This window comes from Panthera onca, chromosome C2, assembly GCF_046562875.1.
Source record: "Panthera onca isolate mPanOnc1 chromosome C2, mPanOnc1 haplotype 2, whole genome shotgun sequence".
In the NCBI taxonomy this organism is placed as follows: domain Eukaryota; kingdom Metazoa; phylum Chordata; class Mammalia; order Carnivora; family Felidae; genus Panthera; species Panthera onca.
The window spans coordinates 28,753,765-28,781,245 of NC_138347.1; the positions used below are offsets into that span (position 1 = coordinate 28,753,765).

A 27,481-nucleotide genomic window follows, 5' to 3' on the forward strand; every position below is an offset into this window, starting at 1 on the left:
AAGCATTTTTTTAAATTTATTTTTGAGATAGAGAGAGAGAGAGAGAGAGGTCACAAGTCGGGGAGGGGCAGAGAGAGAAAGGGAGAGAGAGAATCCCAAGCAAGCTCCACACTGTCAGAGCAGAGCCCAACGTGGGCCTTGATCTCAGGAACCCTGAGATCATGAACTGAGCCAAAATCAAGTCAGACACTTAACTGGCTGAGCTACCCAGGCACCTCGGAATTTAAAGCATTCTTAACTTACAGCATTCTATGAGCAGAACATGTCAAGGGATCTCTCCAGATATCCCGAGTTTAAGAACAAGGGACAACTATGGATGCCCTTTCTGAGGGTATTAAAAATAAATGTTATTTACAGAAAAAGAAGTCCAGGACCAGCTGAAGAAGAAGCATATTTGCAAGTACAAAATTCAAATTTCCAGCAGTTTCATCTCTGGTTATGTATGTACTCAAGAGAATCGAAAGCAGGGACACACACAGAGATTTGTAGACCCTTGTTTAGAGTAGTGTTATTTCCAATAGCCAAAAGGTAGAAGCCACCCAAGTGTCCATCAAGATATGAATGGATATACAAAATGTGGTATATACCTACATATACGCATACAATGAATATCATTCAGCCTTAAAAAAAATGGAAATTTTGACACATACTACAACATGGGTGGACCTTGAAGGCATGTGTGCTAAGAGAAATAAGCCAGTCACCAAAGGGCAAATATTGTATGATTTCATTTGGATGAGGTACCTAGAATAGTGAAATTCATCGACACAGAAAGTAGGATGGTGGTTGCAGGGGCTGGTGGGGAGGGAGGAATGGGGAGTTGGTGTTTAATGTGTATGTATTTTCAGTTTTGCGAGATGAAGACTTCTGGAGAGGAATGGTAGTGATGGTTGATGACGTGAATATACTTAATGCCACAAGATGGTTCATTTTAAAACGGTTAAAATGCTACATTTTGTTATGTATATTTTACCACCATAAAAGGTACCTATTTGAGCTTTATGTCCTATAAAAGACCCAATCTTTTTTTCTTTTTTAAATGAATGGAAGGGAATAGAGGAATGGGCCCGGGGAGGCACATGAGACACAGCTTTGACCTACCACCTTTGAAAGGAAGGTGTTACTTTTATATTGAAGAATGACCTTTTTTTTTTGAACGTTTGCTCCATACTTTCTGTTCAGTTAGCTAGGCCTATAAAGTTGTTTTCACCGCAATTTTGCCTCGGATTTTAGTAATATTATTGCCACCTCCGAAAGCTGTTTACACAAATCATGCTAAGTCTCATTCTCTCATTTTATTAGTCAGGCTTCCTCATTAATTTAGAAAATTGTTTGTTTAATAAAGACCTATCTTACTTGATCACGGTCTCTGAATCCCCTGGATTATGGCAGGGATTTTACTTTGTAATAATCTCCCAGGAGAGCTGCCCAAACAGCTGCGAAGGCAACGGAGAGCTACAGGGGTGGTCACATTCTCTCAGGCCCAGCAACAAGGGACTGAAGCTGACCAAAATGAATCTTTTCTGCTTTTCACTGGTGAGTTTCTTTGGTAACCTCATTTTTATTTTATTGTATCAACTAAAAGGAATGGAGTTAAGGAATGCCCTAAACTTCCTATGCAGTGATATTAATTAATATATTTAGGGTCTCATGAGAAAAGTCCACATCAGAAAGAGGAAAACGGATGTTTTTATTAAAGCACTTAAGCCAACTCTGTTCAGACGCAAGTAATTTACAAAAATATATATGCATTTATCTAAAACAATTACGACTTAGTTAACATTTTGACGCTGAATCTCTAAGTATAGTATGTCAACAATTTTTGAGGAACTATTTTCTTCTATTTATTATAAATACGAGGAAAATTTTGCAAAATGTGCTGCACTTGGGTTGCTTGCTTCGCTCTGGGACATCCTAGGAATCAAAATGTCTTCTCTATTGTTTGAGTAATGAATTCCGTTTAATGTTGGCTTTGTTAAACTACCATGGAGGCAGCTTTCTGAGTTACACAGTACTGTGGATGCAAGGTACGATAGATTATTTCAGTCCTGCAGATGTGCTCATTCAAGGGTATAAGCACTTCTCAAATTCTTTTTTACCTTATTACCTTATTTTTTAGTTTAGCCTGAAGTAGATCGGGGAAAGTTAGCAGGTAGTCATAGATCTGGAAATACGTTATAACTCTAACCTGCAATTGTGACCATCTGCCAATGCTAAAAATGGATTTCAAAAATAATTTTATTCATTTCTATCTGTGTTTACAGCAGGACATTATGCCTACCCATTGGTTTTTCAAGATGTGGATGGGAGATCCCTGTCATTTGGGGAAATAAAATGGTTTACTTTGATGTTTGTTTTCTTTCCAAATTGCAAATAAGATTAACATAAGTGCGAGAGATGGTGCTGACATAGGTTGTAATACCTAAACAGGAGGCATTTTAAGCCAAGATAAGGGATTTAATCTTAGAGCATCTTGAAAAATAAAATGCAGTTGTGAGTTGTGGCAGGCTGAATCATCGAGTTCCAATTGCCTATGTAGTCCCAATTTACAAAATAATTGCCGGTGCTCAACTTTGCTTTATGCCATATAAATCTGACTGGAGAAATCCCATTTCAGGTGATTTAAATGGTATTGTGCATTCTTTTCTAGTCGATCTAAAAGAGCTATATGTGGTTTATATGAATATACGTCCCATGGAAATAGGCAGTGTAGCAGCCGAGAAAACTGCGTTGTGAAATCACTCTGAATGGTTCTATAATCAATATGCTAATGTTTCTAGAACATAGCATGGCTCAGCATAGTGTGGCATACGTTTGTAATCCTGCTAGTGAAGACATATAACCATATACTGAGCATGATTGTCTCTCTGGGTAATATAGGAAAAGGAGGGCATACTCAAAAAGGATGGCTTCAAAGTCATGCCTCATGAACTCAATTTGACTGCAAGTCTTTTCCATGTTTTAAAGTCCTTAAAAATTTACTTGTGCAGAAACAGATTTGATTAGACTGCACCATCATCAACGCTTAAGGATTTTGTTCAAGCATTCCAAAGTTTATCGAAATTAATTGCTTTAATAATAAAATGTCCACAAGGTACTTGGGAAAAAAATCAAACTATTTTAGGTGGTTTTTTATTCCTTCTTGTGGAGTAAATAAATAAAATTATTTAGCATATGGGCTCTCAACCAGGGTGTTGAGACACCCCACTGTGCTGTTGTGAGCTGTGAAAAAGGGGTGGGGTTAAAGTCTTCCCCAGGAATTTGTGCATAGTTCAAAACATATTTTATCCGTGCATGTAGGAATGTGAACATATGGGGCATTCATTAAAAAAAGAGACTCAGAATCCCTGATTTAGTGGGAATAAAGATAGCAGAATTAAAAAGTAGTGGTGTATATAAATATACTGACCTTTAATTCTGTAGGAAGGAGGTGGCTCTAAATACTAAGCATCCCATAAAGATTGCCCCTGAAGAAAGCCAGAGAAAGAGTTAAACATTCCCTTATTTAAGTGTAGGGGGAAATTGTAAATCTTTTAGTAAATGGGGTTTTTAAGAGAAATATAAAGCAAACTTAATGAACTACCCATTCTGAACCAAGGATACTATAAATAATCCATTAAGGGTGATTGCTATTATTTTGGATCTATAAACTCGAAATGGGGTCTATCTTTCAAAAGGGAGGCAGGGATATCCTTTTATGCATACCACTCTGACTCCAGAATTTTTCTTACAGTTTTACATTGTGATTAGGCTTTTAGAAGGCTTGCTCATTAGAAGCAGGATGATTTTCTTGTTGAGCTCATCATATAGTTATTGAGTTTAACATGACTTTGTAACCCAGTAAGGTTACAAATCAATTATCCCTGCACCATTTCTTCAGTGATTTGCAATGCTGCCTCTATTTTATTTGGAGTCTATTCTATCCCATTGGTATATCTCTACCCCTTTCCTTATACCTGTTCTTTTACATACCTATTAAGATAATTCTAATGCTAAGTAGACAGCTTACTCAAGAGAATACCCTTTCCTTGTCCTTCTTCAAAATTTGGACTCTTTAAGTCTTGGTGCTTCTATGTAAATTTCCAGTTATATGAAAATCTTTGATGGAATTTTGATTAAGATGGATTTAATTTTATGTCATCTTTAAGGGAAATTGACTTAATTATGGAGTTGAGTCTTCCCATCCACAAACATGTGTAGCCTTTCGTTTATTCTAATTTTCTTTTATGGACTATTAAGATAATTTGTACTTTGCTCTATAAAGTTCGTGCACATCTTTTTACTAAATTTATTGCTAGGGGTCTAAGAATTTTGTTTGCTGTTGCGATTATTTTTTCCTAATTTGTTTTGTGATTTATAGATACATTATAGACGTCTTGATATTGAAATTGCAAGTAAATAATTTTGCTGAATTAAAATTCTGGTAGTCTACATTTTTTTTCTTAGATTTTCCATGCAGATAATCTATAAGGTTTCTTCTTCTTTAGTAATTACATCATTCTTAACTTTTCTCTCTCTTCTGTAATGTTGACAAGAACGCTCTAATAGCAGGCATCTTACTCTTGTTTCTAACATACATGTAGTTACTCCTAACTGAGTCTTCCTGAGGTTTTTAATAAATAACCCTAATGAGGTTAAGGAAGTCCTGTCTTTTCCCAATTTGCTTAGATTATATCGCAGATGAATAAATTTTTCAAATTTTATTTCTCAAAGAGAATAAATTTTTCAAATAAAAAGTTTTCCTATATATTATTTCAATAAGTTTTCTTTTTAATGTTGTAAAAAGGCATTTAAATGTTGAAATATCCTCATATTCCTACATTAAATACTAATTTTTATGTACACTATTAAATTTAATTTTGTTAACATCGCCTTTAGAATATCTTAAAACTGTTTTATAAGTAAAATAGGTCTGTAGTTTTCTTGAATTGACAAGAAAATCCTGTCACTTTATTTTTCCAGAGTTCTGATTAATTTTATGTTGTAATGTCTTAATATATTACCATCTACACTTTTACCCAAATGTTCCATGTGTTTTCTATTTATTCTTATACGCTGCACCATGGGTAGACTCTTCAGCATTTCATAATTTTTTCAAAGGTGTAGAGTTGATCTTAATTTTTTTTTTATTTTTAATATAAATTTCTATGATTATATTACTCATTTTCAAGAGTTTTTTGTTGCTCTTTAATGATTCTTGTTTCATTTCTGCCTGTTTGGTTTTATCATAGATTACTTATAATTGGATGTTACTTTTTCATTTGTTCTATGAAGATCCCATTCTTTGGTAAATTATTTCTCCATCCATTTTATGATTTCAATTTTACCTGGAATGAAATGGTTTTATTTTCAGATTGTCTATTCAGTTGGCTCTCTTTTTCAGCATTTAATCCCTTCATCCCTCGGTCAATGTCAAATGACAAAACTCTTTGCCCTCCCTGAGTCCCTGTGGCTCCCTCTCCCTCACCCTGCTCCCTCTCTTTTTCTTTCCTCTCTTCACCTCTCTCTCTCTTCACCTTTCTCCCTCTAGTTGTGAAACAGATATCTCAAGTCTCCTGAGGCTCCAATTTAGAACCGAGACTTACAATGCTGGTCTAGGGATGTTATCCCAAGGTGATAGTTGGTGTATCACCCACCCAGTCACTGAGCCGACTGGCTGCTTATTTCAGATCCCATTTTGCTGGCTGTGTTATTAAATTTTGCTTTTCTGGGGGCGCCTGGGTGGCTCAGTCAGTTAAGCGTCCGACTTCGGCTCAGGTCATGATCTCGTGTTTCATGGGTTCAAGCCCTGCACGGGGCTCTGTACTGACAGCGCAGAGCCTGAAGCCTGCTTCGGATTCTGTGTCTCCCCCTCTCTCTGCCTCTCCCCTGCTTGTGCTCTCTCTCTGTCTCTCAAAAAATGAATAAATGTTAAAAAAAATTTAAAAAAATAAAATAAATTTTGCTTTTCTGGCTTACAAATTTCTAGAAGCAAGGGTCCCAGCAGCTATTAGAAAGAGATTGGGTTTTTTTTTTTTTCAGTCTTCTTTCTAATCACGAGTGCTTCTGTAGCCTCTGGATTTCAGCATGGAGTTGCTTTATGTGCAGGATGTCTACAGAACATTACTCCACAAAGCCCAAGATCTGGCCAGTGCTACCTGTTTGTGGATGGGTGCTTAACAGGTCGAAAGTTTTACATTCATTCACCGCTTTGTGTTTCAGTTAGATTTTCAGTCTTCCTACATGTTTAGGGATTTTAGAGCATAAGTGACTTAGTTCTTACTTAAGTCTTTTTAATTTTCCCAATAATTTGCCATGTGTTTTGAGCGGTGGTTATTGACAATACGAAACTGTAGAGCAGGTTAGTTTAAAGTTCTGTAAGTAGACAATGCAAAAGCAATTCAATCTTAGCTTACGTCTTAAAAAAAAATTTTTTTTAAGATGAAAACATATTCACTGGCACACTACAGTTTTTACTCATTGTTTCAACCGAGAAAACTTTTTCAGAATCCAGCAGACCTATGACACCATTATCGGCATCACCAGTTACTATAGAAATTTTCAACATACTGTATGTATACCTCTCTCCATTAAGGATGTTTTGAGATGATGTCATAACTAGACCAAGTTGTCTCAAAAGAAGAAAATATAACAACTCAACTCAGTTGATAAGTTTGCTTCCCAAGTACAAAGAAAATTCACAGTATAGTTCACAATGGTTTTAAATGCAGACTCATACATTTTAAAGTTCATTATTCCATCAAAGAATAAAAACAAATAAATACTATGATTTATTAATATAAATACTATAGACATTAATATTAGTGCCTTCATTGTACTTGTGAAATACTTTTGCTGTTTCCAAGTATACTCTGTCTATTCATGTTATCCTGACAGCTCGTCTGTAACATGAATGAAAGTGCTGCTTTACAGTTGAGGAAGCCCAAGTACAACAGATTGTGTTTCTTACACAAGGGCGTAGTACTAATTAGAGGGATATGTATATCTGAAACCTGTGACCTGACACCCAACACAGTTTGTTGCTGTCCAGATAGGCCTTTATTGAGTGCCTGGAACTGGATGTCTTCATCATGCTTCTTGAGAAACTGCCTCACTTTGTGCATTGCTCCCTGACACTTGTCTTGTTTGAATTCCTGGCTCTGTAGTGAGTGATGAGGATGCCTTTTTCTACCGCCTTGTTCACTGCTGAAAATTGGCATACCATTGACTCAACCTCTATGCCCAGGAGAATTTGGATAGGGTGCTTTATTAAAGTGGGTAGATAGGATAGATGACTTTTCAAGGAAAATATCATTTTGTTATTTTTCGCCTCATAAATCTCTTTTATTACAGGAGGGCTCTATGGATAGCTTATATGAGCCAGTCCCAGAGCAACACGCTAACCAAGGAAGCACCTCTGTCGGGACTGGTTCTCTTATCTCACCTCATGGGGAGAGTGGAAAAGCACACGCCAATCTCTTCATGGTGAGTGAAGCCTTGAGTTGGGGGGGTGGCTTCTCTATTACAAATTGAGAATATTTTGCTTAACGATACCTGTTAATGCAACGAAAACCACTCGTCTCAGAAAGTTCTTCATTTACTTTTAGTTTCTGATTTTCTCTTCACTGTTGTCTCTTTCGTGATTTTAGCTTATTAATATGAACTACCTTTTATAGAGCATGTGATTACATAAGTTAAGTCACTTAATCCTCAAAGCAGCCTTATGACAAAGAAATAATTATATCTTATTGGAGATGAGGAAACTGCAGGAGAGAAGGGAAAATTAACTTGCTAACTGTGAAGTGTTAAAGCTGGCAACTAAATATATGTGGGTTTGCATCAGTAGTTTATTGGTACACCAGGTGTTCGGGATGGGTGGGGGGGACCCCCAGATTTGTAGCATTTGCCGCTTGTCATGGTCTAAGTGCTCCTACTGTGGTCATTTTCAAGCCACCAGAGGTTTAACAACTGGCTTCCAATAGCTGAATATTTATTTGTTCATTATCTCTGGTGCCTACTCCAGCGTACCCCTGGTGGCTTTAAAATCTGTGCTAACCACTTTACTAAGCTGCTCCTTAAGTTTATGAGCACACATCGTGAACTCACAAAGCCTGAGTATGACTGGAATGCAAAAGCAGATCATTTTTTTGAATTATCTTTATAATTACCAGAGGCACAGAGTTCCCCGTGCTCTGCAAAATTGGCTCTGTCCCTGTTTAACAGTGCCGGCTGTTTTCTTAGTTGATTGTGCTGTATTTAAATTAATCCCATACTAACAAACTTACTTTGCTTCTATCGTGGCTTAGTACAGTACAAAGCATCCTATGTCTGCTACAAATAAAGAACTGTTTTAGGGACACCTGGGTGGCTTAGTCTGTTAAGCGTTTGACTTTGGCTCAGGTGATGATTTCGTGGTCTGTACGCCTCCTCCACTCATGCTCTGTCTCTCTTGCTCTCAAAAATAAATAAATCATAAAAAAAGAAAGAAAGAACAGAACTTTTTTTTATCCTTCTAGATATAGATGCCCCAATAACAACACAAACATCAATATCCGCTTCCTTTATGTAAAGCACTGGAACAGGTGATGTTACGTATGACATTATTTGTGTTGATCATCACAATAACTTCAGAGAGGTTTAGAAAGGTTGAGAAGGGTTAAGTAACTTTCCCGCTTAAAAAGAGGATGACCTACGATTGAAACCCAGATCTTTCTTTGCTCTAGAGAAAGGATTACAGTAAAGTACGTTCAAGTTTTATACCTACCTTTATGCCTACCTATTTTATTCTGTGGGAACATTCCTATGAACTTCTTCTTTATATAGCTTACAGATGTAAGCAAACAAGTTCAGTAATAAGTCTCAGTAAGTAAAAATAACCCCCCCAAAATTTAGTGTGGTGGAAAATCTTCCCTCAATTTATACCCTATTCAATATCCATTAAGATGTTGATGTTGACAGATATGCATAAAGAGAAGCAACAATACATTTTACATATTAATGTGAGAGAGAGAGAGACTTACATAGAGACTCTCAATTGAGTCCACAAAATGTTTGCAAGCATTTTTACTCTATCATTAAAAAGAAACATTGAATAAGCTGAAGAGCCTGAAGATATTTCTTTAAATGTGTTAGTTTAATAAATATGCATGAAAAACAAACAAGTCCATGGCCAAGCAGTCTACTAGAATTTTTATCAAACTTCACTTACATTGCAAAAGTAAATGAGAATAATAAAAACAGGATTTAAATTGCTACAACCCTATCTCTCTCTGTGTGTGTGTATATATATATATATATGTATATATATATATACACATATACACACACATATATACACATGTATATCATATAGATGTATATGACTCCATATTTAATTCAAAAATATGTGCATACATATAAGCATAAATTTGTGTGTGTGTGTGTGTGTGTGTAGACACTGAAAGGCAACCAGTTCAACCACTGATTCTAGTATTAACTGTTAAATTATACCAGTCCTTTCATATTACAACTGATATTATATTCTTTATAAAAATTATCCCACAGCTTGGATATAATAAAATAAGTCTTTTAATAATGACATTTATGATTTACAACTTTCCCTCTGATCCTCTGAAGAATGGATCCTTTTCTCCTCCTAGTATTCTCACTTCCTTTTTTCCCCACTAATTCAAGGGAAAAAAAAAAAAAAAAGTTTTGGACTAGTCTTAAAAATACCAGAAGAATATTATTCTTTTTGGATTGATGTTCTAGAAATACTATAAAACCAACCCTAAAGTTCATGGAGTTCTGTCTCAAGCTCCCAGTCCTCAACCCAAGTGTATCTGTGACCTTCCCAGAGAGGAGAGGGTGCTCTCCAAACAGACAGCATATCTAGTTGATATAGTGGAAATTAATAGCCTATACTAAAAGTAATATCATTTGTCACATGAATTGAAAAGAAAACTCACAATGAGAGAGGAATCCTAGGCTTCCTGACTTCCCTTAAACATACTTTATTTATTCCTATTTATTAGGAGTTTTATGTTGTAGAAAACACTGTTTTAAACAAGGTGTGATGTAACATAGATGAGAATAAAATAATGCAGAGTTCCAGAGGAGATAATCCAGTGTAGATCAGCTTCAACTTAAGGGTTGAATAGGTATTAAAGGGAAAGACGTTTATTTGGAATTTTTAAATTAAAATTAATTGAAGTATAGTTTACATATACTTCAAGTTTCAGGTGTACAATGTAGTGATTTGACAGTTGTATACATTATGATATGCTCGTCATGATAAGTCTAGTTACCATTTGCCACCACACAAAGTTATTACAATATTATCGACTGTATTACCTATGCTCTACTTCTCATATCTGCAACTTATTTTATAACGGGAAGTGTATACCTCTTAAGCCTCTTCACCTATTTTGCCTTTCTCCCATCCTCTTCCTCTGGTAATCACTAGTTTGTTCTTTATATTTATGAGTCTCTCTTCTTGTTATTGTTGTTATTTGTTGGTTTGTTTTGTTTTTTAGATTCCACATCTAAGTAAAATCATACGATATTTGTCTTTCCATCTGACTTATTTCACTCAACATAATACATTCTAGGTCCATCAATGTCACAAATGGCAAGATCTCATTCTTTTTATGGCTTTTCGTATATAATATATAATATTCCATTGTGCATATAAACCACATCTTCTTTATCCATTTACCTGTCTATGGTCATTTAGGTTGTTTCATATCTTGGCTATTATAAACAATCCTACAATAAACATAGGTAGGCATGTATTTTTGTTTCAAATTAGTGTTTTCATGTTCTTTGGGTAAAAACCCAGAGGCGGAATTACCAGATCTCATGGTATTTCTAGTGTTAGTTTTGGGGGAACCTACAAACTGTTTTCCATAGTGACCATACCAATTTACATTCCCACCAACAGTACATGAAGGATCCCTTTTCTCCACATCTTCTCCAACAATTGTTATTTCTTGTCCTTTTGAAACTAGCTGTGCTGACTGGTGTGAGATGGTACCTTATTGTGGTTTTGACTTGCACTTCCTTGATGATGAGGGATGTGGAACATCTTTTCATTTGTCTGTTGGCCACCTGCATGTCTTCTTTGGAGAAATGTCTATTCAGTATTTTGGGATTTCAAGTGAGGAACATTTGAAATGCCCAGCTTTCATTTTAATTGCCGTTCCAGGGTGGTTGGTAATGGAGAGCTGGTCTAAAGAGAAATCAATTGAAAATACAAGATTTTATTAAATTTCGTGAAGAGGAATAATAAGCCATCCACTTGTATGTTAGCAAAGGCAGAGAGTTCGGGAAAGCTACTGCTAAAAAAAAAATGGGTAAAAAGTTTTATGGAGTGAATACTCCTGCAACTAAGTAAATATGCTGAAAGAAAACGTGCGAATGAAAACGTGCAAATATACTAGCCTAAGGGTTGACTACTTTGTTACCATATTAGCTACAATGCATGCCATTATGGCTTGATTCTGTAGCTATTTTAGTACCTCTTTATCATGTATGAAGCTAATAAAATATCTTGATTTAGAAATAGAGTGAGAACATAAAATATTTGTACCTCTGCCAGTTGGAGGTTAACTGGATCAGTCTTGAATTATCTGATTTGCCATCTATATTGACTGAAGTAAGAAAGTAATTGTCAATTTTCACTTCATTTTGTAACTCAGAAGTTAAACTGATAAGAAATTTGAGCCTTTTCAAAAAGAGCATTAATGTGGGGTAGGGGCAATGTCCCTATTACTTACATGCTGAACATATTTTTTATATGTTGCACAAATATTCCTTCAATAAATATTTGTAAGCTAAATGAATGGATAAGTGAAGTTCCATTAATTACGCCAAAGGAAGTCTTAATAATGGAGTATGTATGCTGCAGGGTTAAAAAGCATGAGCTTTGGAGTTGAGCAAATAGAAGTTCTCATTCTGGCTCTGCCACTTACCAGCTATTTGACCTGGGAAAGTTGCTCAATTTCCCTAGACCTGAGTGTCCTTCTGTATAGACTGAGAACCATCCTTTGCATAGGCTTGGCTGAGTTCATTACTCTTCCTCTCCACATGTGGGAAGGATCCAGCACAGAAGTTAAAGAACCATGGGAAGGGCTGATACGTCACACTGGAGCTGAGGTTGCAGACTGCAGACCCAGGGGCCGATATTTTATGGCCCATGAGCTAAGAGTAATTTTTGCATTTTTAAAGGTTTGCTTAAAAACAAAAACAAAAGTCAGAAATTGTATGTGACCCACAGAGCCTAATATCTTTCTATCTGGCTTTTCACAGAAAAAGTATACAGACCCCCTCGGGCTGTGCAGTTACAGACACAGGTGGCAACTGAGTGCTTGAAAAGGGGCTAGTCCAAATGCGGATGGCAATAGGGGTAAAACACATGCCATATTTAATTTTTTTAAGTGTATTTGTTTTATTTTGAGAGAAACAGAGACAGTGTGAGTAGGGGAGGGGCAGAGAGAGAAAGCGAGAGAGAAGATCCCAAGCAGGCTCTGCACTGCCAACACAGAGCCCGATGCGAGGACTGAACTCAGGAAATATGAGATCACCACCTGAGCCAAAACCAAGAGTCAAATGCCCAATAGACTAAGCCACCTAGGCGCTCCAATTAAAGCCTTAGCATGAAAAATGTATAAAGCATCTTATTAACAATTTTTACATGAATTACTTGCTGAAATGAGATATGTTAGGTTAAATGGAATTTCACTAATTTCTTAACATGGCTACCAGACTGTGGCTTCCACATCACATCCCGCCTTTCAAATGTTACATGGATACTTGTGTATTCTACCAAACCTAAATTATATATATTATTCAGGCTTTAGGAAACTTGTAGCATGTAGTTTTTAGCCTTTTGGCCTCTGATAGATGGAGGCACACCAGAAGGAAGGTGAGGGTATGTTAAATGTCAATCTACTATGTCCACCATCTTTCACCTTTCTTATCATTAGCATTACTATCCTCCAAAACAAAACAAAACAAAACAAAAACAAAAGCAGTGCCCTTTCACCTCCGGAATTCCTCTACAGTGGAGGGGAAAAGTGGCTAGCTTTTTGAAGGTAGCTGTTTTTTGTCTTTGCAGAAAATAATTTGTATCATCACTACCCCAGGCTAACAGTATTATCCTAACATTTAAAGCGAGTTACAACTCTTCTGTAATATTTGGGTCTTCTAAAGTGGTGATAAATTAAGACGTTTGATTTTATCCAGTTAAGAAGGAGAGGAATGGGAAAAAAAACTATCTAAAACTATTACATTAAAAAATAAATCACAAAGAAAAGAGTTGCTATCACTTTGCTAAGACTTTGCTACAACTTCTGGCAGCTGTCAACAGTACTGAGACATCAAAGTAACCAGGTAGTGTCATACGTTACTTCACTTAGGGAAGCATAGATATTAAAGTATAAAAACTCTTGATGATAAACATTTAATTACATACTTTTAGACGTAGAGGAGACAATAGGGAACATGTGTGTGTTACCCAATGAGGAAGTTGAGATTAGTGACTTGTCTGAAGAGACAGACGGAGTCAAGACAGGAGTTCGGGCTTCCCAAATACTAATCTTGTCCTTTGGCCCCCTCTGCCAGAAGTGTGCATGAGTGTGTCTGTGTGTGTCTGTGCGTGTGTCTCTGTGTGTGGTAGGAATGTGTGTGTATGTGAGTTAGAGAAATCAGGAAAGCAGGAGACAGGTGAGTGGCAGAGTACTCTTGGGAGATAAGCAGTGAAGAGGAAGAGAAGATAGGAGGATAAAGAATCCAACCTTATAATATATATGCTAAATATAATCTGATGATAGAGAACGTAGCAGGAAGAACTTGAGATGGGCAATGTAGTTAATAGACTCGAGTTTTATTCCTGCTCCCCAGGCGGCTGAGAAATGTGTGTCCTTGAAAATGTTCTTGAACTTCTCTGACCCTAAGTTTCCTGAGCAATAGAATGTGGATAAAAATGTCTGCGTCTCGGTTTGTAGTGAGGATCAAATGTTATAACACACGTTAAGCACCTGGCATAATGCATGTTAATGTTCATTTTCCTGCCTTCTGCAACCCATCACACCAGGGCAGAGTGATCCTTTAATTTAATATCCTTGATTAAATGACTTTAAGTCAAACTCTCACTTGAGCTCGGATGTCGTTTTAAAATAACGGCTCAAAAATAATTTGTAATCAACACTCCTTACCTAAAAGCATTGATTTTTACTGGGCTGGACAAGAAGAAGCAACAGGATTTATTGTTGATGTGCATTAGAACACCCAAGATTTTAATCTCCACAAATTGCCTCAAATCATGAGCACTCAGGTTGAGTGCAATGTTTGACAATTCAGCCCGAGATTTCCCATGATGTGTAGACAGCAGCGAACAAGGAAATCTATCACAGTGTCTCTTGTTTGCCTAATTCCTATTTCAGGATGGTTTTTTGTTGTTGTGCTGTTGTTATTTCGTTTCTTGGGTGGGGGAGGTCCATGTTAACTTAAATATTATTAAAATGCAAGTTTAATTTTTTATATACTCACTCATCAACATTGTGTACTGAAAAAAAGCACTGGAGAAATCAATTAAACTGTTCCCAGCTACCAGATTTTAATCAGAAAGTAATAGAGCAGATTCAAAGATAGTTTTAAAGACAAACAATACGATACATGTCTAGCAGTTGGTTAGAGCTCAGCACTAATGAGGCCAAGGTCAGGGGTTTAATCCCCATATGGCCAGTTATTTTCACTGTGTTCCATAGCCACTGGCAGTACCCATGACCCCAGTCTGCTGTCTTGCCTATGTGTGCCATTGATCATTAAGGAATCTGGGTTGGAAGATGAGAAGGCACAGCACAAAACCATTACCCACAATGGGAAGAACAATCAAGGCAAGAACAACCTTGCTGACCAGTAGTTCATTTGCCCATGAAGATTTTCCTTCGCTATAATCAGTCTTCAGGCCACCAGTATAATTCTCAGCTTTCAACTTAGGATAATTCATGGGTCAATGGTAAGAGCGTTATGAGAGAAAACTGAGTTCTTGCCCTGGCTTTGTTCTTAAATAGTGCTGAATAAGTCCTTACACTGTCTGGATCTCAGTTTCCACCTCTACAAGATAATAGGATAAGACTAGATGGCTTTAAGGCCCTTTGCTGCTCTAAAATGTTTCCTGAATATGTTTTAAATTATTTTGGAAAGGGACTGTTGTCTAACGTAAAATACTATTATTTTCCTTTTGGGACTGTAGAAGACAGACTTCTAGCATGACCTCTAATGAACCCAGCTGTATTAGTCAGTGTTCTCTAGAGAAACAGAACTAATAGGTTGTGGGTATATAAGAAATTATTTGCAGGAATTGGCTCATGTGATTATGGAGGCTGGCAAGTCAGAAATTTTCAGGTCAGGCTGGCAGGCTGGAGCCTCAGGGAAGAGTTGATGTTATACCTAGAGTCCAGGGGTGCTTGGGTGGCTCAGTTGGTTAGGTATCAGACTCTTGATTTTTGGCTCAGGTCATCATCTCACAGTCATGAGATCTAGCCCCATGTCCAGCTCTGTGCTGACAGTGTGGAGCCTGCTTGGGATGGTCTCTCTCTCTCCCTCTCTCTCTTCCCCTTCCCTCATTGTGCTTCTCTCTCTCTCTCTCTCTCAAAATAAATAAATAAACTTTAAAAAATACTTAGAGTTCAGAGGTAGTTTAGTGGCAGAATTCTATCTTCCTTGTGGGAGACTAGTCTTTTTGTCTTAGTTCTTCAACTGATTAGATGAGACCCACTCATATTAATGAGTGTAGTTGCTTTACTTAAAGTCTACTGATTTAAATGTTAATGTCATCTGAAAACTACTTTCATAGTGACCTCTAGGCTAGCATTTGACCAAATATCTGCCCTAGCCAAGTTGAAACAAAATGAAGCATCATATCTGCCTTCCGATATTTAAGTTCTTGTGTAATCCCCACTCTTGTGTATGATTTGATTCCTATAGGATTTGGCAAAAGTAACAGGAAGTCACTTCCATAATTAGGTTACAAAAGACCCTGACTTCTGTTTTGCTAGCAGACTGGCTCTATTGCCTGCTTGGCTTGAACATTACGATGAAGCAAGAGCCCATCTAGAGAGGCCCACGTGGTAAGGAACCCAGAGCAGCTAGTCAGCCCACAGCCAGAAAGGAAATGTGGCTTTTATTTCAACACTCTCAAAAACTGGATGCTGCCAACAATCACTAAGTGAACTTAGAAGAGTATCCTTTCCCCAGCTAAGCTTTGGATGAGACCTCAGACCCTTGGACTGACAACTTTACTTCAACCCTGTGACAGATCATGAAACAGAGGACCCGTCTAAGTCATGCCCATATTTTTGATCCACACCAGCTGTGAGATAATAAATGTGTATTGTTTTAAGCCATTGAATTTTGGAGTAATTTATTGCACAGCAATACTTCACTGATACAGGAACTAAAATTAATTTGACAAGTTATTGATCAGATTCATTTGCAGATAACCAAATCTATGCTAGCTGATTTAAGCAGAAAGGGATATATTACAGGTTAACGAGAGCTCAGAATCTTTGGGAGGTTGAAGACGGATACCTGGCTGAGCTTGCAGAATTACTCTGAGAAACACACTGCAAAACTTGCCACTAAAGAGATTGTTGCTTCTGTCACAAGCAGAAAGTCAAGAAGACACTATCACCATGGCTGCTCCAGAACCACACTGTCTCTTCTGAGATTTGTTACATTAAAAATGGATGCCCATACTTCAGCTTTTGCCCCATGTTAGTCAGTTTTGTATCAGTGTCTTAGGGTGGTTCATGAGGTGGACAGGACCCCACACATCTTATTCTCGTTACAAGAGTAGTTTCTTTCTTTCCGTCTTTCTCTCTTTCTTCCTTCCTTCCCTCCTTACTTTTTCCTCCTCTTTGTCCCTTCCTCCTCTTCTTCTTACCTTCTTCTATACATTGATTTTAGGTTTAGTGAATGACAGATGTCAACTACAGCAAGAAATATGTATATACCCAAAATATGTAGAGAGAAACATAAGTAGCTGTGGAATTAAATGTCTTGCTGTAAGCAACAAGCTTGACTTCTATAAGAATTTTCAGAAGGAATTTCCAAAAAATATATAATGTAGTTGTCAGGAGCACAAAACTTGGGGGTCAGATAAATCTTATAAAAATTCTAGTTTTGAAATTGACCAGCCTTGTGATCTTGAACAGTTTCCTTTAACACTACAAGCCCGGTTTCTTCTATCCAATGAGGGAACTGTTTGCTGCTCTCTTATTCATCATTTGAGAATAAAAAATAACAATATAATTAACATTATTAGTACAGTGGTTGGCACAACATAAATGATCAATAATAGGGTGTTATCTCTAAAAACGTAACTGTGGTTTGTGGTTTAACGGTGCCAGTTCCACGGAGGTGAGATTTAAGCTTTAAAGGAAGATTTAAAGGAAGATTTGAAGGAAGAACTAGGGTTAAAAGTGGTGAAAGGAGGCGGTTAAGACATTATCATCGCACGCTGTTCTAGCATCTTTCACAGAAGAGCTTAAAAAGCACTTAAAGCCAAGTGTCTTACAAATGGATAAAAGGACACACTGAAATGTGACATGTCATTTTAGAATAGATGAATAATGGAGAAGTCAAGGCAGGTGACTCTCAGGTTGGTATTCTACCACTCAACTGCATTTCTGACTTGCCTCCAAACTATTAAAACTGGGATTTTTTTGTTCTGTCTCCATATTAGCATCAGCATTGACAGAACTATTAATAACATAGACACTAAAGGAAGAAAATGAGATTAACAATGGCATCCCATCAACTGGGTCTTCATCAAACTATGAACAAGAGGAGTCAGTGTCAAAACAGTGCATGTAATCCTTTTCTTGATTTCTAGATTGTAAAATGACTCCTAACAAGCTGACATATAAAACATAGATTACCTTCATTAAAAAGACTGCACTTTTCTTTCATTTCTTATTTTTTTTACCCATTAGATCTATGATGACATACGGTTTTTCTGCCACCAATTCATGGGTGAACACTACCTGGTGGTTTTAATTCGTCTCCTCTCGTAAATAGAGACTTATGTTAAAGTAAAATGAAATCAATAGATTAAGGTTAATTATGCCTTATTCTCTTTTTTATTTCCTCGGCTTATGATACAATGACTAATTGAATCTACTGAAAGCCATGGTTCTCTCTTTAATCATGTTTTAAAGAATAAGCCCATTCTCACTTTAATTTTCTCTTAAACGCTTTTTCCTTCCCTACTGATTTTGGATTGAAATAGTGTAGATTAGGAACCATGACTTGTTTCTACTGGAAGAGATTTTAAAGTTCTGCTCACCAACCTTATTCTATAGATGCAGAAACTGAGGTTCTGTGAGGAGTTTTTGGATCTTGCTAATTTAGCAGCAGACCTGGGGAACCAAGCCAGCTTCTGGAGTGCCAGTTCAGTGTTTTCTCATTGTGAGGATGGAGTTTGGTATTTTTACCCATCGCATTTCCTATCACACTTACAACAAGTTTGTTTGGCTGGCTCTTGTTCCATTTGGGGCTATGAGGATTAAAGAAGATAATAAGTGACAGCAAATAGGAAACTTAATGAACATTAGTCGCCCTTCCCCTTTCTAAAACCTTGTGTAAATATAATTTCATACATCATGACACATTTGAAGATACTTAAGAAAAGCTCTCTTTTGAAAGAAATCTGGAATGGAATCTTTTTGTAAAGGAAGAATCTTTTATAATGCAAATAACCATCCCCTAGGTAACTTGTTTTGTCATCCTGGATATTTATAGCGCTGTGAGAGGAGTTTGTTAGTTCAGGATTGATAGAAAGCTCACTTGGCATACCCGTAGACAAATGGCAAAATTTTATGTGATTTACCAGCTCTGTCTGTGATGGATTAGATAAGGTACCTGTGCATTCTCCAGGCACTACCAGCTTTGTGATTTGCCCTGAGATGACGGGCCATGTGGGGATGCCATCCACCACCTGCTTCTCTTGAGGATATCAGAATTCATTAGCTATATAGGGTTGTTACTTTTTGACAGGAGCTGGACAGGCTGGTAAGAAAGTCTACTGTTCCCATCAGGAGGAGCTGACATTGCTTCTTCTTCTTCAGTGCATTCTCATGGGGGGATGAAATCTGTTCTCTCTCTGAGAACCGTGACATTATTGTAGTAATATAGTGGGGGACCTCCAATGTACAGACTGTCATCTAAATTCAGTGGCTCCTGAAGTGCCCACTTTTAATTAAATGTGCTGTTATAAATTACTGGACCTTCTCTGATGATGATGGCAGCATCCACAAAATGATGAACGCCTTTAAACACATCAATGTGCTGTCTGTGCACTTGTCTTCAAATAATACTAAATTATTAGTATTGATGCTTTGGTAAGGGTGTATTTTCTGAGTTGTTTGTTTAGTAGTGGTGAATAGGATTATATTTTCTCTGCTTTTTCAGTCACTCTCCCTCTGGCCAATAGCTCTCATTTGTGAGATCTCTGATCTAGATGGCAGGTGGCTTCTGTACCTGTGCAGTCAAGTATAGAAGTAGAATTGTGTTCAAATTAAGACACCAGGCACAAAATACCAGTTTTACCACAAATTAGTTATGTGACCTGAGGCAAGGCTTCCCACTGCTCTGTGCCTCCGTTTACTTATCTGTGAATTGAGGATAATGATAATAATATCAACCTCACAGGATTGCTGTGAAGACTAAGTGAATTACTATATATAAAGCATGAGAACTGTGCTTGATATTACATGACTGCTGTGCCATTATTGTTCTGCAAATGTGTTAAATCAAGAAATTAGAAAAGCAGTAAGATTTAAAGCCTTAACCCTCTCAGCAACTTGCTTTAACCAGTTGGGCTCAGACTAGCTGCATCTACTAATATTTCTCTTTGCTGTGTGATCTATTTGATAACTCAGGAGACTCCATCATGGGATTTTTCTCCACATGTTTGCAATAAGATGTCGAGGCAAAGTAGAAGAGCTCATGGGCGGCAGGACTCCTTTATGTGGGTGATGGTTTCTTATCCATTCACACAAATGTCCTCTTTGTTTCGAGAACAGAGCTGATGGTTCATGTATGTGTGTGTGTGTATGTGTGTGTGTGTGTGTGTGTGTGTGTGTATGTGTGTGTGTGTGTGTGTGTGTGTGTGTGTGTGTGTGTGTGCCTGTGTGGTGTGAACACACTCTCTGGTGGCTTTAGGTGTACTGCAAAACTACTATATTAATTTTGAAGCATCATAATCCTCTTTGCCAGATGTCTATTAAAATTTTTTTGTAAGGAACTTACAAGAATGAGTTGAACAAAATAGAAATTGGGTTAACTCATTTTGATGAGAAGTTATATGTATGCATACATATATATGTGTGTGTATTTGTCTTTATGTTCAACTCTTGCCTCAGTATTAGAATTCTATGTAACTAAAAATGAATAATTAACTTAATGGGAAATAACATCTATGAGTATCTTCAGTGTGTTTGGCATCATGTAAGGATTTTATAAAGACTAGCTCATTTAAACTTCAAAGTTAAGGAAACTGTGAACTCCAATAGGATCCTGAGATGAGCAGTCACTGATGGTAAATATTTGTGAGAAGTAACACTTGTAATTCTTCTTTGCATCCAAAACTGTGTCTGGTCCATAGTACATGCTCGATAAATACTTGTTGAAAGAACTGTGAATGTGTCAGTGAATGAATTATATAATTCCAAAAGAATATGTTAGAATTAAAAAAAAATGACTAACATTTCATCAAAGTTGAGCACTGTATGCATGACCCTAGACAAGTCAATTTACCATTTGGGATCTCAGTTTATTCATCTGCAAATCAAAGGTCAGATCTCATCAGCTCTGTAGTCTTAAAGGTTCACCATGGGATTTACACCATCCTTTACTGCCAATCAGTTTTCTCTGGTGCAGAAACACCTTTCACATTTCCATTAGTTAGGCAACAACAATTCCTGATATGTTCACTTCATTTTTCCTTCTGGCTTTGTGATTTGAAAGTAAGATTTAAAAACCAATAATGCAAGAAACAGACACATATTAGATTCAACCCCAAAGGACAGTCGACCATAACCACCGAATGAAAATAGAAATACAGCATTTGGTATCCAAAATTTCTTTTAAGTGGCCCCTTTTCTTTCTTAATTTTGATTTTTTTTTTAATTTGACCTAATTTGACCTTGTTTCACAGTTAGGTGAAAATGCTTTACCCCTACAGTCTACTGTCATCTACTTGAATAATAATACATTTTGGACATATTCTTCACTTTCTGTTGGCCCGTTTGTAATAAGTTGCCTGCATTTCATCCTTTATTTTCCTAACAATTGCCAGGGGTAAAAATTAAATTAAACCACAAACTCCCTAGTGAATGAAAGGTAAAACTAATGATTAGTGCTTGATTTAGGGGATAATGAATTGAAGGCTAAAAGGAACAAGTTTTGCTTGGTATTTATGGCAAGGGTCAAATTAATGTACTAGACAGAATCATTTCACTGACTCTCTGACATGGTATCTTCTTTTTGGAGTTTAGAGTAACACACACACACACACACACACACACACACACACACACACATACACACACATAGATGTAGTTCTAAAAATAAATCTATATCTAGTCTTTGACTTGCCCCTTTAGGAATACAGGGTCTAAACTCTGAATACATAACTGTCTGCTTATGTAAGCAGCAGTCAGAATGGAAAGCAGCTGCTTTGAGGCTGGAGCAAGCAGTACTAAAAACTGCTTAACCAATTCAGTAGTAATCTATAACTAGGCAACATCCAGGGAACAGACATACTATTAAGTAGATGTTGCCCTGTTTGAGTAATCCCTTTCCTCCATATAATCGCACTTCAGACACACATTTAATGTGCTTGACTCTCCCTCCCTGTTGTAGGAAGGAGATTGCAGAAGCAAAACAACATTAACTTTTACATTTTAATAGGGATTAAGAGAACTTTTAACTAAAATCTTTTTTAACGTTTTTTTAAATGTTTATTTATTTTTGAGAGAGAGAGTCAGAGAAACAGAGAGCAAGCAGGGGAGGGGCAGAGAGAGAGGGAGACACAGAATCTGAAGTAGGCTCCAGGCTCCGAGCTGTCAGCACAGAGCCTGACGCGGGGCTTGAACTCACAAACTGTGAGATCATGGTCGGAGCCGAAATCAGACGCTTAACCGACTGAGCCACCCAGGTGTCCCTAAAATCTTTTTTTTAAGGTTTTATTTATTTAAGTAATTTCCACTCCCAACATGGGGTTTGAAGTCACAATCAAGAATTGTAGCTCTTCAGACTGAGCCAGCTAGGTACCTGTCAAAATCTTTTTCAAAGTATCCATTACAAGAGAACTCTTCAACAAAAAATATCCAGGGCTTGCTTTGGCAACACATATACTAAAATTGGAATGATACAGAAAAGATTAGCATGGCCCCTGTGCAAGGAAGACACACAAATTTGTGAAGCATTTCATTGTTTTAAAAATACTGATTCGAAGGGGCACATGTACCCCAATGTTTATAGCAGCATTATCAACAATAGCCGAATTATGGAAAGAGCCCAAATGTCCATCGACTGATGAATGGATAAAGAAGATGTGAGAAACACACACACACACGCACATACACACACACACACACACACACACACACACACAATGGAATATTACTTAGCCATCAAAAGAATAAAATCTTGCCATTTGCAACAACATGGATGCAATTCAAACATATTGTGCTAAGCAAAATAAGTCAGAGAAAGAAAAATACCATATGATTTCACTCATATGTGGAATTTAAGAAACAAAACAGATGAACACAGGGGAAGAGTAGGAAAAATAAGATAAAAACAGAGGGGGAGGCAAACCATAAGAGACTCTTAACTATACAGAACAAACTGAGGGAAGGTGGAAGCTGGAGGGAAGATGGGTGGGGGGATGGGTTAAGTGGGTGATGGGCATTAAGGAGGACACCAGTTGTGATGAGCTCTGGGTGTTATATGTATGTAAGTGATGAATCACTAAATTCTACTCTTGAAACCAAAAAATAAAAATAAAAAAATCTCCAAATCAAAGTGATTCATTACAAGTAAAAATTGGATAACCCGGTTTCCAATAAAACAGAATAAAGTAGATAGTCCCTAGAGAAGGTTATGGCAATATATGTCCTAAAAATAACCAATTGCTATTCCTGTTCTCACGAAATCCTTCAGTCTTGGTCCAGATGTCTCCAAATCTCAGCTCAGAGCTGTGTCCCTTTTGCCACAATCCACAGACATATATTTGACCAGTTTTGTGTAGGCCCAACACCTAGTTGTATTAACTTAGCCAAGACTTTACCGAAGTGAAGCACGACACTGTGCTTGAATAATATGCCCCCTGTCCCAAACTCAAACACTTAGGGCTAACACTTGTTAGCCCTCTACAGTTAATCTTTTTGGTAGCATTTTTCATGTAGCACAAAATAAACTTTAGCATGTAAAAAAAAAAAATAATGAATTACTGATATAGTAAGTTAATTCAAAAGTTCTGTGATTTGCATGATTAAAAAGAAAAAGGGGCACCTGGGAGGCTCAGTTGGTTAGACATCCAACTCTTGATTTTTGCTCAGGTCGTGATCTCACATTTGTGAGATCGAGCCCTGTGTTGGGCTCTGCCCTGACAGGATGAAGCCTCCCTTTCTCCCTGTCCCTCCCTCACTCTTTCTTTCTCTCTCTCACAATAAATAAGTAAATTTAAAATTAAAAAAAAAAAAAAAAAACAGGGCGCCTGGGTGGCTCAGTCGGTTAAGTGTCCAACTCATGGTTTCAGCTCAGGTCATGATCTCACATTTTGCGAGTCTGAGCCCCACATCAGGCTCCGTGCTGACAGTGTGGAGCCTGCTTGGGATTCTCTCTCTCTCTCTCTCTCTCTCTCTCTCTCTCTGCCCTCCCCTGCTCACTCTCTCTGTCTCTTGCTTTCAAAAATAAATGAACTCAAAACAATTTAAAAAAATAAAATAAAACAAAAAACAAAACAAAACAACACAAAAGATATCTAATGTTTCCCATCTTTCTTATTGCAGATCGACATTTTGTATTGGTTAACTCTATACTAGACCTCTCTTATACCCAGAAAAGGTGGAATATGTTTTCAAGAGTCCAGGACTTGCAATCAGAAGAAAGTTACCTAAACCCATACAACAAATTCATGGGACTCAAAACAGTAGATTCTGATTATTGAAACATATTTGACCCAGATTTGTAGGTTATGCGAACATGGAACCTAGCTATATTCCAAATATATGTGACAGGAAAATATAACTACAAAGACAGATGGCCGTCCTCTTTCCTAATGACCCTCACAAAGTTGGTGTGGTTGCCAGTTATGGTGAAAGGAACACGGTTGGCTTCTAGGCTTATGTGTGGAGACATCCAGACGAAGACTGAAAGAATTTCTTAAAAAGACCATGGATAGAGATGGATTATTTTTAGGCTACATGATGACAAAGCATAAAGAATTAAAAGAGTGGTCAGTCTGATCAAACTCCTCAAAGGTCTTTCGATATCCCAACTCACCTCAGGGCTTGGTTCATGACTCCCACATATTCACCTCCACTTCCACCTATTTCCTACCAGACGTCTTCCTTGGGGTGATTCACAGGTATTTTAACTTAGCAAAACCTGTTCCTCAAGTTCAGGGGCTGAGTTTCAGCACAGGGAATTTTCAGTGACGCTCTACTCAACAGTGGATTCAGGTAATTCAGATCATCCTTGAGAGTTAAATCTTGATAAAAACACAATAAGAGTTAAAGAAATGGCCCCCTCAGTTACTCTGTAGGGCAGAAATTATGCTGAATTTGGCAGTGCTCGGATTAACACCATCAACCATTGGAATAATAAAACCATTTTTCCTTTTTCTGATTTTCATTCACTACTCTTCCCAATCTCTGCATTTGTGTTTTTCCCTCTATGTGGAACATTAGTTCCAAGATTCTTTACTACACAAATCCCTTCCATACCGATGAAACCTCTCTACAATATGCTCTGTTGCCTATGACATAGTAGATGCTCAAAAAGCACTTTGAACATCAAAAACATTAGTGGTTTTTGAATGAAGGAAAAAATGAACGATAACAAGAAAATCTGGAAGGTTCTTAAAGGTGAGTTGGAGCAGTTTAAGCTCTTTCAAGGATGGTGAAAGATGTGGCGACATTTCTTCCCCGAAAAGTGTAAGGGATTTTACACAACATTCAGTTGCTCTGAAGAGAAAGGCCAGATGAATCACAGGTGTATTTCAACACACTCAGTGTATTGTGATAGATTAAACTTTCTTAAAGGAAGGTACTGTGTGATGTAATAGGATACTCTGGCTTGTATCTCTCCCCTTGGTGTCAGTAGGTTGATGGGGGATGGAAAGTTGAGGTTATGAGGATTTAGTTGCATGGTTTTTGTTTTTTGTTTTTTGTTTTTTACTTAAAAGACATGCTTTGTTAAAGGCCAGGGCTTAGAATAAGATATAAGCCCTAGTTAATAAAGGAAACACTCTACATTTCTCAAAGTTACAAACATTACAGGAGGAAGAAAAACTTGAACCCAGATTCTATGACATAGTACTAAAATGCAAGGGGGAAACACCAGTCATTTTAGTAGGAAAAGGCAAAATGATCTGTGTTTGGAATATACTCAAAGATGAACCATACTTGAATTCTCCTTCTGATTTCTTAGAGTAGTATTATTTTATTTTATTTTATTTTATTTTATTTTATTTTTTATTTTTCAGGAAGTTTCTAATTTTGAGAATGCCAAACCAAAAAAAAAGTAAGTCAAGTTTACTTTGAAAACTTTCTGTTCTCTTAGTTCTATAATGCTGAACGGAGTATTTTAGTGGTTTTCCTGTCAAAGTGTGCTTTAAAAAATTGTCGTGCACAAATCTAGATTGGTTTTACTTTGCTACCATTTCTCTGTTTATGCTGATGCATAGGAAACCTGTGCTGTGACATTCCTGTACACAAGGATGTGCAAATTCAATTTCTAGAAGAAGAAACATGTGTTTAAACTAGGCTCAGATTAAAGTGGGAGCCTCCTCCAAAACACGCTTCTATTGGTGACCTGTTAATCTTCTGAAGAGTTCTTCTAATCCAAATAAAAATGTGTTTGCAAAGAGATTTGGGTTATTTCGGTCAGGCTTGGTTTTACAGTCAGCACAGCAAGCTGCCGGAGGATGTGATACACACATGTTGCATAAGGTAATGGGATTTTAACCAACACATAGGAAATACATAGGGGCCGGAAGTTGGTGTGTGGGGAAATTTCCAGATTGGTTGCTGATGATACAGAATAGCTTCCTTGCACTCTGGAATGGTCTGAGACCAAATTGTTAACAGGTGAAATTCTCTCCGGATGTAGTCTTTCTGGACAGCCTTGCTTTCCTGCCCCCAAGGCATTCTCTGCTTTCCTAGGCTTTCCTCCCCTTCCTGCTTTCTCCCAGGAAGGATATAAAACACATCCATAGTAAGAAGGTAATTGGATGATTAACAGCTTAGAGGACCTGCTAGGCAAGGGTAGTTGTATTTTAGCCACAGTTAAGTACTTAAACTTCGCAAGTGGCATTTTAAGCCTGAGCTGGAGTGAAGAAGGAGCTTTTTTGGCAGTGTTCTCTCAGGCTTAAAAACTGCCGTGCCGATGTAGCTTTTTATTCTATCCACGGATAAGGAACTCACCAGTTGCAAATAAAATACTTAAATGAGATTACAGCCATTGGCCTATGATTGATGCTTCTATAGATTAGAGGATACCAAAACATGGAGGGGTGGATGGGGAATGGGTGAGGGGGAAGCTCCTGATGCTGACCGAATTAGGATTTTCCAAAATCCATTACTGTGCTCCTTGGAATCCAACCACATAAAATCAAACTGAAGGCTCTTGAGTTTCTTGATTCTTTTGTCCACCACTCCTCTAAAAGGAACAACATCCCCTGTTGTTACACACCCACTTCACCTTAGGATAGTATAAATAGCTGTTTTGAATACTTACTATTTGCTAAGAGGTGTCCTCAGTGTTTGCATTAAAAAAATAAAGAACAAACCAAAATAAAACGGTAAAGAAAAAAATTATATATGCAGGTTTTTTTCTGAGCTTAAGATGAACTTGGCTTTAATTTAATGACTACCAAGAATATAAATAGTGGAAAACACTTAAGCTGTAACAAAGTTAACTGTAGGTACAGGACATGTGTGTGTTCACCGAGTGCACAAAATAATTAACATGATTGAGTCAGCATAGTCCTATCCTCTCTGTTTTAGACATTTTATTATGGAGATTTTCAATTATACACGAAAAATGAAATAATAATGAACTCCCATCACCAAGCCTGAACAGGTATCAATCTATAGTCAAACTTGTTTAATTTCTACCTATTTGACTCCCCAGCCCTTCAATCTCCACTATTTTTTGTTAAAGCTGATCCCAGACATGTAATTTCATGTCTTGATGCAAAAGCAAGTTAAAAAGCAAGCACTGT

At 37.2% G+C, this 27,481-nt stretch overlaps 1 protein-coding gene and 1 non-coding gene across 2 annotated transcripts in view; both read left to right on the forward strand.

The window, feature by feature from the left end:
• The first annotated feature begins 1,497 nt into the window (after window positions 1-1,497).
• The window catches only part of SAMSN1 (SAM domain, SH3 domain and nuclear localization signals 1), a 139,958-nt gene continuing 113,974 nt past the window's right edge, over window positions 1,498-27,481 (forward strand). The window contains exons 1-3 of the mRNA XM_060640284.2: window positions 1,498-1,536; window positions 7,333-7,464; window positions 25,742-25,779. Coding sequence (XP_060496267.1) covers window positions 1,513-1,536; window positions 7,333-7,464; window positions 25,742-25,779 — 194 coding nt within the window. The 5' untranslated portion in view covers window positions 1,498-1,512. The remainder of the gene's footprint in view (window positions 1,537-7,332; window positions 7,465-25,741; window positions 25,780-27,481) is intronic.
• Window positions 22,361-22,465, forward strand: LOC132684406 (U6 spliceosomal RNA). Its single transcript, XR_009612629.1, has one exon. It is a non-coding gene; the product is annotated as a U6 spliceosomal RNA (small nuclear RNA).